The sequence below is a fragment of the Gymnogyps californianus genome, chromosome 3, assembly GCF_018139145.2.
Source record: "Gymnogyps californianus isolate 813 chromosome 3, ASM1813914v2, whole genome shotgun sequence".
Classification (NCBI taxonomy): domain Eukaryota; kingdom Metazoa; phylum Chordata; class Aves; order Accipitriformes; family Cathartidae; genus Gymnogyps; species Gymnogyps californianus.
This window is the reverse complement of record NC_059473.1, coordinates 58569000-58585402: the sequence shown is the minus strand read 5'-3', so window position 1 is coordinate 58585402 and position 16403 is coordinate 58569000. Positions and strand designations below refer to the sequence as shown.

General features: G+C 39.0%; 2 protein-coding genes across 2 annotated transcripts in view; one reads left to right on the top strand and one right to left on the bottom strand.

Annotated features, from left to right (window-relative positions):
* TFB1M (transcription factor B1, mitochondrial) overlaps positions 1-8244 on the top strand; it is a 28005-nt gene extending 19761 nt beyond the window's left edge. Inside the window, exons 7-8 of the mRNA XM_050895202.1 lie at positions 4159-4286; positions 7030-8244. Of these exons, the coding sequence (XP_050751159.1) occupies positions 4159-4286; positions 7030-7291 (390 nt within the window). The 3' untranslated portion in view covers positions 7292-8244. The remainder of the gene's footprint in view (positions 1-4158; positions 4287-7029) is intronic.
* A 3-nt stretch (positions 8245-8247) lies between these two features.
* TIAM2 (TIAM Rac1 associated GEF 2) overlaps positions 8248-16403 on the bottom strand; it is a 180829-nt gene continuing 172673 nt past the window's right edge. Inside the window, exons 22-28 of the mRNA XM_050895201.1 lie at positions 15598-15716; positions 14317-14425; positions 12559-12617; positions 11614-11719; positions 10754-10841; positions 10031-10185; positions 8248-9156 (exon numbers count right to left, since the gene is read on the bottom strand). Coding sequence (XP_050751158.1) covers positions 8513-9156; positions 10031-10185; positions 10754-10841; positions 11614-11719; positions 12559-12617; positions 14317-14425; positions 15598-15716 — 1280 coding nt within the window. The 3' untranslated portion in view covers positions 8248-8512. The remainder of the gene's footprint in view (positions 9157-10030; positions 10186-10753; positions 10842-11613; positions 11720-12558; positions 12618-14316; positions 14426-15597; positions 15717-16403) is intronic.

The following is a 16403-nucleotide window of genomic DNA, read 5'->3' as shown; positions in this document are numbered from 1 at the left end:
TTTCATTCCTGTTTGCGTAGCACTTACTGCTGGATGTGAGGTCTGAGATGTTTTCTTCACTGTAGATGTCCTGGAAAAATGCAGTTTCTCTTGAATGGAACTATCCCTTCTCATACAAAACTGCATTGGCATGTATTAACAAAATTTCTTGGAATGTTGTTTTTTTTCTCTTCTCTACAGCAAGTGCATTACTGCTGTTTGTTCGCTCTTAGTTCCATCTACCCGAGAATAAAGGAGTACTTTGTTTAATGAGTTTTGTTCGACAAACACTCAGTAAGGGAAAGCAAAGAGATTATGGAGAAAAACACATGGAGGCCCTTAGTCCTAAATACATAATGATATCCAGGTTCTATGATGAAAACTGTGAACAGTGATTAAAAGGAGTAAAATCTTGAGAATCCAGAAACTGTGTAGACTTATGGATGGGGGGGGAGGGTAGGATTCATTTCAGTTGAACTGAGAGCCAGAGGGTTTTGTTGTTTGTCAGTTGATGGGTTTTTTTCATCACAGATAATCTTATTAAGAGTTTAAATTTCCTAGGAAAGAACTATGCAATTTATTTTAATTTGTAATTGGGACAGCAGGACATTTCTGTTCAACTATGGGTTTTGCTTATCTCTTCTTGATAGCCTTAGCCTTCTGTAGGTCATCCTATAACTTGTTACATTTGTATGAGTCTGTATAAAAGAATGAAGGAATAAAGCTACTAATAAGGCTTATATGGTAACTGCAGCACATTGGAGAAGTGGCCTCAACAAGTTGGTGTGTGAAATCACGAAGTTGGGAGAAGAGTCTTGCTGATTGCAGCAGTGATATACCTGTAGGTTCTGTCCCTGTCTCATGGTTTCCTGTGATCCTGTTTGTGAGCCTAGTGTGAATGGAGTTAAGTTATTACAAAGCTGTTCTTACACAGGAATTAGATTATTGCTGTTACTGCAGTGGCACAGTTATTTTCTGCTGGAAGTGAACCAAAATGAAACCCTCACATCGGAACAAGATTGCTACGAGATACACATATCTGGTGCTAGACCTAACATTTGTCTGTAGTAGACAGATAAAATGCTGGTACTGAACACTTGGTTGGTGAAAGTGCTGGCTTAGCACTATCTTAGTAGGATCTCAAGCAGTCTGTTTTAATGAAGTTGTAGTATGATCTGCTTAGGTTTCAGTTCCGTATGAGTAAATTACAGCTTGAAAAAGGGTATGTGGGTTTGCTTTTAATACAGCCCTTTTGCAAGATACATGCATTGCCCATCATGAGACCTTTATTGTCAACAATTAGTAAAAATTGTCTCATTTAAGCTTATTCTGATTTAGAGTGTTGATTTCATCAGCAAGGCAGCAGACTTCTCTGCATTAAATTGTTCTGTCACATGTTCCTCCTACCCTGCCAGAACATAAACCTTCATTGTACAGATACACTAAAACAGCAAGGGGTGAATAATTGCTGTACTATTGACAGTTCAGGATATATCAGTTGAATAATTTTCATATTCATTATTTTGTAAGAATTGAGTATTATTTTGTAAATATTTCTAACATACTTGGTGGGGTGAAAAAAGTATTACTAATAAAATTATCAGCAAATTAACTTGTGTATTTTAAGTGCTCTTGTGTACTCTATTGGCTTTCATAATTCTGCTCTCTTTTTTATGCATATTAAAAAGGTTAGGGAAAAATAGCATGTATAATTTTAAAGGAGTGGCCAATTACAAGTGAAAAGCTTTCCCCTGTATCTGTTGCTATAGCAACCAGGCAGCTTTCCTGGGGTCCAAAGAAAATAGTGTCTATAATGGAACAAATGCTCAGAAGTGCTGTTTTTTGTTTCAGAAGCAGAAATTATTGCCCACTGGCCTGGAGATTGCAAATTGAGCTGTTTTTCTCTTAAACTGTACACTGCATCTAGATTGTGTTCTTTTTTCTTTTCCTTCAGAAATTTTTGTTAAAGATGCAGCTCCAACTCCCAAAGAGCCCTCATATCTCACTTACAAGCAGTTCTGCAAAATTGAGGTGACTAGGAGATCCCAAATGGTCTCTGGTGGTTTTCTTATCCCTAATTTTGTGGGGGAAGTACCTTATTTCTTGACAAAAATGTAGATAAACATATACATGTGTAAATAAGACCTTAGTATTTTTGTACAAGGAGTTGGTTGGTCATGTGAAGTATGTATTTGCCCTGTTCAAAAAGATAAACTTTTCTGACACTCACTGTGAACACAAGTTTCCGCTGCATTCCTGTGGTCTTCCTGACAGGTAGCAGCAACCTGTGGCAGAGGTAGAAGCTATCAACACTTGAGAAATTCAGAAACTGCTTTGGAAAATAATTTATGTGCATTTCACTGCAGATTCCATATGTCAAGTTCTCTTTGTCACCTCGTTTTTAAATAAGTTCTTGTGTCTTTACATTTTAGTAATTTAAGTATTTTTTTCTGTCTTATTCTTAACTCTAGCTTTCAGAAAAGGTGGAATAGAGAAGAAACACCATCTGTAACATACTTGAGATCAGCAGTGCTAATACTGGAAACTTGCTGTGGTTTTTTTCATCAGCACTGTTAATCAGTATTTTCTTTCCTTTCTCTAGCCAGTATTTTCGTTCAGCTTCGTAAGTTCCGTCTACATGAAAAACTTACGTTGTTTGAATTTCATAATTTCTGTTGAAATCAAATATAGTACCTCTGCTGTTGAAGCAGTTGTATTGGATAGATCTACTTGACAGCTGAGCTGTACCTGCTGAAAGTACAACAACATGGATGGATGGCACCTTTGTGCCAGAAGAATATGTCCATATCAGAGGTTACTATGATTTCATTGATTTTAAAAAAAACCCCAAACTTAGAGCAGTTTTGGTTAAAGCAGTAGAAAAAACCCTCTCTTTTTTTGAAGTACTCTCTTGTTATGGGTTTTCTCAAACAATTGGTACACTGATAGTGTGCTTAGAACAGAAGCTGTTCTTTGGCCTCAGTGTATCTTCTTTCGGTCAGAACTAGCATGTCTTCAATTGAATGTCACATAGAATTTGTTCTATGAATGCCAATATTGACTTTAAGGCCTTTTAAAAAGATGGATGATTGTCCATCATATTAGCAGACATTTTTAATGAGAGACTGAATACTTTTAAAAGTCTGGCACTTAAAAATTTTGTGGTCATTCAGTACCAGTACTTGTACAAATTGTATGAATTTTCAATGTGCTCCTCCACAGAAATTTTTCATTTTTTTTTGTTGTTAATATCTAGTTTGGAAGATGAACTGCTTTATTTGATGTTGTGCAGAACTGGATTTTTAGCCCAGCCTGTATTTTTTAATACAGAAGTCTGAATTGAGGGCATTTCTGTATACTACAGTATCTCTATAATTGCATGATATATTTTGTGGTTTTTATATGTATATATGTGCACATTGAAGGGAGGATATTATTTCATTCTGTTTTCAGACACAAGGAAATTGACCATTCTGTGAACCAAGCTGATTTTAGAACTATAAAAGAATAAAACAAACTTGGAAAAAATCTTTGTAGATCATTCAAATATAATTTTGGATGGACTGTGATACACAGTGTAAATACAGAGTTGTATGGTCACTTAAACTGAATGCAAACTTATTTCTACCTACCATTCCTTTAAATAGACTAGAATTTTCAAATCTTAATATGTTGAAAAGTAATTCCTTGGCTTGCGTTTTAGAAAAGCCCTAGAGCAACAGAAAACATATAGGGAATGGGTTTGATTTCTAATTATAATACCAATTTTCTCCAGCTGCCCTTCAGCCTGTATATCGAATATTGTCTAATTTGTGTATCATCATGTCAGAATTGTCTTGTGGAAGGATCTGAAGAAAGAAGTGCTAATTACTTTACAGATTACATGGAAGTTGTTCTAGATGGAGGAAGTGCCATGGGGAAAAAAGTACTAAGTACTAATGGCATGTGAACTAATTGGAAATATGTAGATAACTAAGACTAAAATTCTGTAGGGCCTTGAAAGTTAAGCCAAATCTTTATACTCAGATACTCTGACATTAGTCTCTGCACAGCTATGTTACCTGTCGCAATAATGTCTTTCTGTGTTCTACCTGTTTCCTGATGTCTAGCCGGTTAACTTAGAAATAATGTGTCTCAGAGGAATATATGTACTCAAATTTATCTTTCTTTTCCGTATAGGTGGATGTGGCTGTGGTGCATTTCACGCCATTGGTGCAACCAAAGATACAGCAGCCGTTCGAGCTAGTAGAAAAAGTGGTTCGAAGTGTTTTTCAGTTTAGAAGAAAATACTGCTGCCGTGGAATCGAGTAAGGATCTTTAATGACAAATTCTCAGATAATGTTTTTGTAAATGTGTCAGCTACTAAATCAGTTGAGAAACACTTGTAGCTATGCATTTGATTTTATTCCTCCCATTTTAAATTTGTCATCATAGTTCATCAGATCTTTCAATTTCAGAGTGGTTGCTGGAGACAAAAGTATGAGACGAATCTCTTTCTGCTGTAATTATATAATAATTACTGTGCGTTTTTGTTAGTGCAGCTGAAGTTGTTAAAATTACTAGGATAAAATGGTGATCTTTCCAACAGTTTGTCTGTCTCAGAAGCCAAAAAAAAACCCCAACCCAACCAGAAAAACTACAGCATTTGTTGGTTGAGTTAAAAAATCAAAGTATCAAAATTCAGAACCAAAGATGGCAGTGTGAAGAGGTAGAACTTAATCTGTGGGAGATTTTACTTACTTGGGGATAATGTCAAAAGGTCAAATTCTTGTTTCTGTGCTTGCCTTTTATGGAGTTTTTACTGACTCTTTAAAAATCCCCATGTCTTACTGAGGGAATTTACTAGGTTCTCTAGCTGATGCAAGAAACCTGCAGTCTGTTCGCCAAGGATCCTGTTAAAACGCCAGCGTAGCCACGTGTCTGACTTGGTATGGGAAAAACCAGCATTCGGCATTGTAGAACATGTGACAGAGCTGCTGTTAGGACTAGAGGCATGTTGCTGCAGGTTGGGCTAGCTGAATTTTGCTGGGCATGGTTTTGGCCCTGATGCAGTCTAGAATTAGGGTGGATGCCACCTCACTGAACTACAAGCCTTATATATCGCTATTTTAAAGAAGGTGAACATAGAATTTTGCCTCTAGTTTTGGTTTTTTTGCTGGAGGCAGTGAATGCCATTGATGTCTGGGATGCAGACATTGGATCTAAAATGAGCACCGATTTGCCTGTGTTAAGGTTTGAGTATGCATTTGGAGGTGGTTAGAAAATGAGGTATCCGAACTCTAGATCGATTTGTATTTGATTTACAGGGTGGTGGGTTTTTTTTTTTTGTGAAAGAACGGTTTCAGTTGACAATGTAAGCAGAAGACGTGCAATCAGCATATTTATGTTATGTAGAATATCTTTGCCAAAGTTTAAAAAAAAAACCCCAACTACTGTGTAATCTCAAATGGCTAGTAACTGCTCTACATTCTTTTGCGGCAAGGAGGGGGAATCTGAACTTTTGGACGTCACGTATCCCCTAGCAGCTTATCATACTTTAGCCCTAGTATGCAGCTAAGAAACACAATCCTCTTACTCTTTAGCTGACCTGAAAAATATGGCAATATTTTTGGTGTATAATAAGGGTATTAAGTTCATTATAAGGTATCGATCTATCTGTCTATCGCATGTATGGTATTAAAAAAAGGTAATAGAATCAGTTTACATTTGTTTGCAAATTCTGGGATCTGAGAGACATGGCATATAAGATTAAGCTATTAAGTCCATGAAGAAAATTACTGTGGTTTTAGTTGCTGTTCATGGACATTTATAAGATGGTTTGTAGTCTGTATATAAAAGGTGTTTAAACATTTTTAGCTCCAGGTACGTCTTTTAACTACCAAATCAAAGGAGAGAATAACTTAAGGAGGGATAGCAAAATAAGGATTGATCCATTTTAACCTTGTTGACCTAGATGCTGAACTAATGGGGACATTTTTGACTAAGGGCAGGAGTAGCACATACTTTAAACGAGGTTGTTCCCAGAAGTTCTATCCTCCTCTTGTCATTTTAAACCCTTTCTTAACTTTGTATTCTGTCTGCCCACCAAGAGCCACCTGTCACTTACACAAAGCCTTCTGACCGGCTTGTCCGGCCAACCTGCAAAACACAGCTGGGGGTGTGGAGGTGTTACTGTATTAGATGCACAGCATTTTTAGGTCTTACGTATGTATGACAGAGGCAGATCATTTGAAAATTGAGACATGCACATCAACCATGTGCAAATTTTCTGCCTTCCTGACCCGTTGTAGACTGAGAACTACTGGTAATAAGAGCTAGTCCTTTCAGTAGTTTGCACTTTGTAGTGTGCATTTGAGATGCTAAAAATCACTTGAACTAATACTATTCATTAAAATTAGGGGAACTTGTGAGAGAGAGGTGCTAACACATCTGGCCACAGAGTAAATGAACTGATACTACTATCTATGAATAGTGACAGAGCTGAAAACAAAATCTAGGACTCCTGGCACATTCTCCAAGTTCTAAATATTAAAAAGTGAATGATAATTTAATACTCCTTTCCTCCTTCTTGGCTTTTTTCCTGGCATTAGAATTATGGTATTAACGACAATTGATAACATATCTTTCCCATTGGAATGAAACACTTAGCCTGGAAGTCATATGGTTTGGATCTGGTCTGTTTTGCACAGTTTAATCTGTTGTTGCTCTCTGAATATGAGGCTAATTCTAAGAAGGCTCTGTGATTGTATGCATACCCAAAGCTGCTCTTAATGTTAGCAAACATGAACATACATGCATGTGTTTAATGTACAATGTACGTATATGCTTTCCTATGTTGTCATAATTTGCATTTGCAGAAAAAGAGCCCTTATATTTTTCCATTTCCTTAGATAATGAGCTATATTAAGAGTGCCAGAGCTAAAATAATGACATACTTAATAGTAAACCTATATTACGTAAATTCCCAAGAGGATCCTGTTACTCTTAAGGGAAACTGAATTGTCTGTCTGAATTGTTTGAATTCATTTGTCTTCTCCCCACACCTTTTAGGACCTTGTTTCCTGAAAGTGGACGTTTGAAAAGAACAGAACAGCTGATGATGACAGCAGATGTTGATCCAACTCTGCGTCCTTTTCAGCTCTCCATGTCACACTTTAGAAACCTGTGCAATACATACAGGAAAATGTGCGATGAAGACCCAGGCCTTTTTGTGTACAGTTACAGAGAAGAACTAAAGCAAAAGAAGAAGACGAGGAATTTACTTAGAAGTACCAGTCAGCTCAAACAGACTGAAGAGGAAAATCAGCTGTAACAGCTGTAATTGCAGCAGACTGATTTTTTGTTTATTAGTTTTAAGTCCTTGATCTAAAGTGTTGATTCAGTAAACAGAGGCTTATATATTCCTACATCTGTGCAGGTGTGGAAGAACTACTTTTGAGAAAGTACTTTTTCGATTCAGCTGCAGACAAAAGTGAAAAGACAGTCCAGTTACAAAGTGCCTACAAGGTTCTTTTTACTTCAGGGGAATGGTTAGAACACATACCAAGAACAAGGTATGTTGTGAGACGTGTAATTAAGTTGGGATACTTAACTGAGTTTTGTATAAGTGAAAGTGCATTATTGAAATGTAAGAAAAAATACTTTTCATACTTCAGCATGTAAGATGGTGTTTGGGTTTTTGTGCTCTTTTTATCCTGGAACATCCTACTGTGCAGAGTAATTTAAAAAACAAAAGCCAAAACTCTTGTATAAATATACTCAAGTGACTGGCTTAAAGGAGGATAAAGTGCACAGATTGCCTCAAGGTCTGCCAATATGCTTCTCATTTATGCAAAAGCAAAGAATTTGGGATTTAAAGCTCCAATTAGAGCAAAGCAGCATGATAAAAAGTAGAAAACATGGCTAAGTACAATACTTATTTGTCTTTTACTGTACAGGCTGGTAGAGAAAATAAAAAATACAGTCAAATAAAAGATTACAGGCCAAGCTTTGTTTTTGTATTTACACATATGTATAAAGTATAAACAGCATCTTGAAACTTACAAAAATGAATTTTCTGCACTATTGTGCACTAAAACACATTAAAATAACTTAATTCTGCTTTAAATAAAGCAAAAATGAAAACCAAAGAAATAAAATGCCCAAGGTGTTGAAAAATTCATTTTGCAATGCTACTTTCCATTGTAATCCCCTCTGCCACTCACTAGCACCTTTTCCATGTTACTTAAAATACTAATGAGGCCATCCTTCCCTTCCCTTCCCCTCCCCAAGAACACTACATCATCTTAATAACTGCTTGAAAGGGATGAACTAATTTACAGACCTTGGCCAACTTAATCTATTTTTGATCCACAATAAATTAAAATAACTTAAGTATCCTTTACAGCTGTTTTTGTGGAAAAAATGTATTAGTGCACAAATCAGATAGTAGTTTTCCTGCAGCCTCCATGAATTTACTACTTTTAAAGCAAAATAAGTTTGTTGAATTTTATGTGGACTTCAAATCAGTATTTTAAATACAGTGCTTAGAAAGCTAGGATTTCCCATGCCTCTCCACAGCTTCATAAAAACAGTCCTCATTAACTACAGATGTTAAACTCTGGACGCTAAATTCTCTTTCTAAAATAGAGTTCAGATCCAGGTTCGTAGCATCAGAGTGACTGTCAAGGGACTGGTGACGTTCTTGCATTGCCATTAAAGTTCCTCTGTTACGCTTTGTGCTGTTTACTTTTCTCTTCACTGGGCAGAAATGGCCACGCACCAGCTTTGGATGCTCTCCTCTCTCGAAGCCATCTCCTTCCTCAGTTTCAGCAGCCTGATCCCGTTCAGAGTCAGTACTCGGTTCCTCTGAAATCTTCAGCCGTTGGAACTGTATTTCAATGTCTTTTGTAGGGCTGCCCTTCTTTAGGCTCCGATAGTCATCGTCGTCATCGTCATCACTGAGAATATCAGATTCTTTGACAAGAACATTAGAAAAGTCGGATGCGCAGCTCTGTACGTGTTTATCGGGAGATGAATTTTTGGGCTCCTGTATGCTCTCGGCGGTGTGGCAGCTGCTGCTCTGAGTACTGCTGCTGAGGCTGCACTCATCAGAGTCCTGGAAGGTGCCTTTCCCCGGGTCACTGTTCCACTCGGTACTGGATGAATTTTTCAGTACCTTCAAGGACCTCGTGGAAGCTGTGCAGAGGAAAAAGGCAGTTTTATTTTTTCAGCAAAACATCAGCTGGTTATAACTGTCTGTCTCAACAGCCCACTTGTAATTACAGTGTATGTAGCCTCATTTGATAATCATCCCAGGTCAGATGTGTCAGCATTCCGATACCGACAGTGCGATCCCATGTCAGAGTTTTCATTCCACCTACCCCAGGGCTACATGCTTGCCTTCATGTGTAATATATACAAAATCCTCCAAAAATTGTAGTAATGATTTACACACATCCACAGCAAGACTGATTCAGGCACCTCAAGCACTGGAGGGCCAGGTTGTAGACGGGGTTTGAACTGTCCCAGTTCCTGTGATGTTAAGGGGATTTTACACACAACTGATCAGATGGAGAATTTGAAATACTAGTAGCTACTCACTTAACTAAAATGTCTGAAACCTATACTTAATTAAGGTATGTGCTGGGATGCAGATTTAGCGCACTGAAAGAAGCAAGTCCCCTGCCTTTTGCAAGTTGTTTTAGCTTTAAATGTTATTAGGCCTGAGTTACTAAAGGGAACCCAGAGGAAAGAACACTAATACTGCATGCCAAAGGGAGTCTTTCTTCCCAGCAAAATTAATTCGGGCCTTATTAAGTCTTCCCTTAAGAGAGGTAATGACACATCACGGGGGGGGGGGGGGGGGGGGAAGTGGATGGCAAGCTCGCTTATCTCCTCTAACCCTTGTCATGCACTGAGTTGTGGAGAAACTACCACCTCCCCAGCCCGAAAAAGAAATGGGATTTGTGGGTCTGGCACATGACACACTACAGTCACGGTAATAATTGTGAACCTTCTGCCAGCACTGGAGTCCAGACTCCGTTTTTCACTTTGAGAACGTGTTTCTTACCCAATTTGGCTGTTGCAGGTACACGGTTCTTGAGTGGGACAAGGCGATCTTTACATGTTTTCTCCAGCGGTAGCTCACATTTTATGTGACGTCTGAAGTTCTCCCGCAAAATAGAACGGATCACCTTCACGATGTTAGTCTTGTTCTCACAGTCACTGCAAGTTTAAGAAAACAGATAACCTAATTTTCCCCTCTGAAGTAAGACACCATTGGGATAAAATCTGCCCGCTTCCTTTCTGCTGATGTGCTTTAGTGCAGTGGGTTTTTTTCAGTAGCTTGCTTTAGTAATGGTTTTGCAGCTAACATCTTTACGTATTGTTAGGCATTTCACACGCTGTGTTTTGAGATCATGGTTACTTCCCCTTAGAAAAACGGCCTGAAAGGTAACTTCTGTACCAAGGGATCACCCCTTCAGTGGTCTTTATCAGAAAGTAATTTCTGCTAACCAACTGAGAGTCTGATAAAATCAGTTACTTTGCCCATATCGTACTGGAACTTATGATCATACATCTGTGCAGATTTCTGACGTTGGATCACTGCGCCAAATTCACTCCCATTTCAAATTGGTACACTTTATGCAGTCAAACACTGGCGTACTGCCTGAATTCAAAGAGTGAGAGCTGCATTAGAAGTGCTGATGCAAAGGTAACGCAGCGGAAAATCTTTTATTTTTTTAATTCCATTAATGTGATTTGGCAAATACAACCTCCATGTAAAGCTTACCTGCTGCACAACTGAAAAATTGTTTCTGGCCTGCCTTCTAGTTCCGACTTTGTGTGAATCAGTTCCCAGATACAGCTGTTCTCTGTTCCTGTGCATGGAAGGAAACTTTATTTTTGTACATACTTCACAAAACCTTCGGCATTAGAAAGAACAGGATAGAGCTCCTCCACTCTTGAAGGCAGTGTTAACACAGCCAGGGTGGATCCACAGAAGATCTCACCCGAGATGGAACCCAAAGGAAAGTCCCGTGAACTCTCCTGTTGCAGCAGCCTAGTGCTGCCTTTGATAACTTCTCTCTTGGAGGGTTGTTTTCCCCCATTCTTACCGCTTCTTGCTGCCTTCCAGCCTTAAAAGGCCTTCTCCCAGGTGTGCAAAGCATTTATTTGCTCTAAACCCTTAGTGACACTTTACAGAAGATACAGAACTGGATAGGATCATAAAGATCAACTCAAAGGGAAAATAAAAACACGGCCCTCTACTACCACAAATTACACAGTCAACTTTCCCGCGTTTGGAAAAACACAAGGGTCAGCACACACGCAGCATAAGGGCGTCACCAGGACGTTAACCATGGTAAATCGCCTTCCTGTTCATGGTCTCTTTCCATTGGGGATTTCCATTCTGTCATTCCTTCACATCATGTTGCATCTTCCTGAACTCACGGAAGAAGCCAACATACCAAATGAAGAAAGTCTGTTAAATTATCAAGCCTGTACCCCCTGAGCGTACAGACAACAGTAGATACTATTTTCTCTACACCTGCCTGTTTCCAGAGGCTCCAGAAAGGCATATGGAAAAAGCGGTATTACAGAATCCCAGAAAACCGTTCAATGCTAAAGTATTCAGTGCAAGGGAGTTACCTGCTGTGTTCCCCAGTCGAACTTGAAGAGCAGATAAAGGAATCAGCCAACGAAATTTAAATGGATCCAAGTCACCATAATTATGTGCAGCACGAACATTAGTAGGCTGCAAAAAGAAAAACAAGGATATTTCTAAGAAGTAAAAAAAGTGGGTTTTTTTTGTGTTACTTTTAAAAGACCTGCCTCTGAAAAGAAACTAAATTCATTAGACTTCTTCCTTCAGTACCGTAATATGTGCTTGTAAATGTAGTTGAAATGGTGATAGACACAACCTTTGGCTTTGTAATTGCTTCAACTTTTAAAAGCACTTGTTTTTAATGGATAAAAATAATACTTTGCATGTAAGTACTACTAGAGAACAAGTTTCCCATGAAGGAACCCGCAGGCTGTTGATTAGCGGAATACATTAATCATGTAGCTGCTGCTGCTACTTTTAGAGCCCCTCCATCTGTTATGATAAGCATGGTGCAGTACTGCACCACTGGTACTCAGGATACACAACTTGCTACTTGACTTCAGCATTCCAGTTTTGTAAATGGGGACAGAGGAGGTTATGTTTGTAATGCCCCTTTTCCTTTCCTTCCAGGGTGATCAAGGGTCTATAAATAGAGGTCTTTAACCTACACACTACATTAAGATAGGCCATCATAAATGCCATCTGGAAGAATTAATGATTCCTACATGGCAATGTTTCATATTCCACCTGACGGAACTAACATGGGGCTCACACAGAGAAGATGCTGCTGTTTACTAAGTAACAAAAAATATTATTGCTACACAGATACTGAGCACTTCTTTTAGCTGTGATAGCTAGAATTCCAGCCTAGCGAGGGAGGGTGGCGTTTCACCGCAGTCACTCCCCCTTCAACACCAGTGTAGTTCATCTCACACTGCAGTAGGATCCTGTGCATAAACACTCACCACCTCCACTGATACCAGACTTACCATTTTCTTTTTCAGTTTGTAGTTCTCCTTATACACCAGTATTACAGCCCTCTTAAAAACTAAGAAAGAAAGAAAAAAAGGAAAACTCTTAATTACAAGTGTAATATTCAATGAAAATATTGTCTTGGAGAAGCTGATTATTGTAGTCACAGGAATGTGAAGGATGAGATAAGCAAACTGACTGAAAAGCACCTGCCCTGTATTAAGATGACAACTGGGTTTTTCATCCTACACTTGTTCCTGCAATGGCAGTATTTTTGCCTCAGATTTTGTTCTGAACATTTAGAATGAAGCCATTCTGCACATTTATTCTGAAACTACTAGCAACCTGTCTCCTGTAAGTCTCCACATAAACAAATACAGCAGATGTAGGTTAGATGCAAAGGTTCAGATTTTCTTTTTGTAATCAGTGGGCATCTTCAAGTGGAGTGAAGGGCCTATAGCAAGAGAGTGCTGTGAAAAAGGACGCTAAGTCTGTTCTTTCTGCAGTTCAGCATTTGTTTAGTTGGAAACTCAAACATCTGCTACATCCTACTTTGCCATCTACAGGAATTCTCTGGCTTCCACAACATCTGACTGGAGTGGCTCCCTAATGTTTATCTAGTCTTTCAGCCTCCAGGGAGGCAGGGACACGTTCTCTCTCATTTGTAAGGAGGGGCAGAAACATGGGGGCATTGAAGCTGCAGGTGAGCTAAGGGATGGCTCTGCAGAGCAGTCCTGGATCCCAGATTGGACTCTAGGGCAGTAGACCTCTATCTCTGCTCACGCATCCATGTTTCCTTCCAGTGGAAGAGGAGAGAGTGGCAATGGTATGCAGTTGAATCTCATCCCGACATGAAGCCAGGATGCAGCCACAGCGAGCACAGCATTTACCCGAGCTTGGCAGTTTCCCTCAGTTCCACATATTAGGTGCATTTTCTAAGCTGCCCACGTAGGGTTTGAAGTGAGAGTTGAAACTTGGTTTCCCAAGTGGCAGGTGAGCAGTCTGCCATTCGTTCATACATGTCCTACTGGGAAGCGTCTGGCATACGTGGATCACTGCGGAGCTCCTCCAAGGAACCTGGGAAGTGGCTCCTGTTTGTTCTTCTGTTAGAAGCATCCCCTCCCCTAACCTATCATGCTTCCCGCAGAAGGCGTGCGCGACAGCCCTGAGAACGAGAAACTTGTCTCTCGTCAACCTGAGTTGTTCTGTAGGTGTTTATCCAATGACATTTTAAAGAAATATTTTTTAAAGAAATGGACAAGTGCCTAAGATGTTTCACTGGAAGATTTAATTACGTAGGTAATGATTAATCGTATATATACTATTAAATATGCTCTCATTTCCATGTTCATTTCTCAGGTTAAGATAATCTGGATGGGGATTTCGATGCAGTAACTGTAAAGCAGAGGTTAGCCTAAATTCCCAAAAGTAGAATAAATCACCATTTTCCTATCAACCTTCTTTGAAAGCTTGGTTTAGCAGATTGTTCTAAAGAGAATATTGTCTCTTGAAAATCACTAATTTCCATAGTTTACATATAGACAGGAGAGCAGCTGAGCTTGGCTCACAGAGCAAACAGCAACAGCAAACAAACGAATGGAAACTTCTCATTTCTCATATTATGAAATATAGCTATGTATTTTTTCAGATTTAAGTCTGCCCTAGATATCACATGGCTACAGGGAAAGGACATGGTGGCTTTCATCTTGTGAGAAGATTTAATGTGGTAATCTTTAGATTTGAAAGAGCAGAGAGTCCTTAAGGAAGACACTTACCAAACACTGTAAGTTCAAGGTCTTTTCTTGCTTTGCCCAGTGATGGGAAAGGATTCAGCCAGGAAACCGTAGAGTGCATCAGAAGTTCTCCCATTGAAAGCTCTGTCACCTGTATTAAATTATAACAGTAGCTACTATAAATATATAGTATAAATATATACATCAGTGCTGCAATCCACATATGCGAGTAAAACATTAATGAGTACACATCAATAACTTTAAGGATCTATACTTTCTGTATTTGCTCTATGTACAGAGAGAAAGGCAGAGAGATCTGCACTATGGCAGGAAAAGTGTGAGTAATCCCCTTTTTAAAATAGGTAACAACTATAAAAAGTAATAGCCCCTAAGTTATGGAAGCTGGATAGAAGTTCTTACTATTAATAACTTAGAAGAATATTAAGTTGATCTGATGATCTGTCACTTACATATAGCCAGTTGTGAACTGGCTGATTTATTAGCTGTAAGTATCTTTAATTTCTATAGAGTAATTAGTATTAATGACACTGCCAATAGCAGAATTAATGGAGGTCTCGTACTCTGAGGCTCCTTTCTTCTGTGGGATACAACGTAACGCTGTGAAGAAATCTCCCAGGCTGTCAAGTTTTGTTTCCCCATAAATGATGAGAAACCAGGTAGCCAACGGGGGTGATTTGGCTTTTACTAGGAGGAAATAAAACAACTGAGCCGGCATCTCTCATATCTGACCTCCACCTTTACAGATTTGATCTGCTTAGTAATTGTTTGATGTAAATGGCTAAGTTGAGACCTTGCTGCCCCCGTTCTGGGAGATGCGTGCACGCAGTCTAACTAATGGTTTTTGCTCTGACAAACACCCATGGATGCCTCAGCACTTGAAGTGTAGAGAATGAGAATAACAGACCTTAATGTGAAATCCCTTGAATTGCCATTTTCATTTATACGGGTGAAAAAATACCTTAAGAACAGTATAGCATAAAATCTGAATGCCTTGCGGCACAGATAATCTCTGCAACATTTGAGAAGAGGAGGATTTTTCCTACTGAGAACTATGCCTACTCCTGCTTGCAATTCTTGTCAGTCCAGAAGGCGGCTCTGGCAGCTGTCTGAAAATTTTACTGTAACCTACTGACAAAAAGAAACTTGACAGGCAGATACGAAATGGAAGTCAAAATATTAAAGGAGAATGGAGGAAGCGCAGCACAAATAAGTTCCCCAGATTACCTCAGGGAGAGATAAAGACCCAACGGCAAGCGGCATAATGCTTCAGGAGTGAATAAAACGTGTTGTTCCTTCTCTTACCTCCTTCTCTGTTCCACTTTGATCAGCAACCAGTTGGTCAAATACAGTGCCATAATCTTCATATATCTTCTGCATCTCGTTGATGTGACTTGCTACTTTTTCCATTGCCTTCAGCGCTTCTATAAGGTTTAAAAATTTCATAGACAGCTATGTAATTCAATTGTATTTTCTAAACATGACATTTTTTTATTGAATTGCACTTGAGGCAGGCACAATAACGCAGTGTTGCCAAGGTTTGGTGAACAGAGTTCTAGCTTTATATCAGTGCTTTCTCATAGCAACAGTAGAGGGAATGCTTCCTGATCAGAGTAAGCAAAAAATGCTCGTCTGGTGTCTTAAGTGCCTGAAAAGGCTGCAATAAGGATTCCAGTGATAAGACCCCAGATGTATGAATATTTATAGCAACATGATAGTAACCACAGTTAAGTTTTGCATCTTTATATATAGGGCCACTAGGATCTCTAGAATAATCTACACCCATCCTAGAATAAGTCATCTGATGAGCTTGAAGAGAACCAAATTGCATTTGGCTCACCACAGAATGGACAAAGAAATACAGTGCTAGGTTGTACAAGTTCCTCATGGATTGTATCCATGAAATTAAATGCTGGTGGCCAGGTTTTGTTTAAATTTTGTTTTCCAAGCAAGAATGACACTAGATCTCATTAGACTTTGTGTTAATTCAGAAAGGAGTTGAGGAAGGGTGCTTCATTTCTCCAGTCCTGCCAGCTCTTAATGGTGCAGCCTTTTAGCAGTTTGGCATCCATCCTGACCTGCAAGTAAGTCACCCCCAGCTTGGTTGTAAG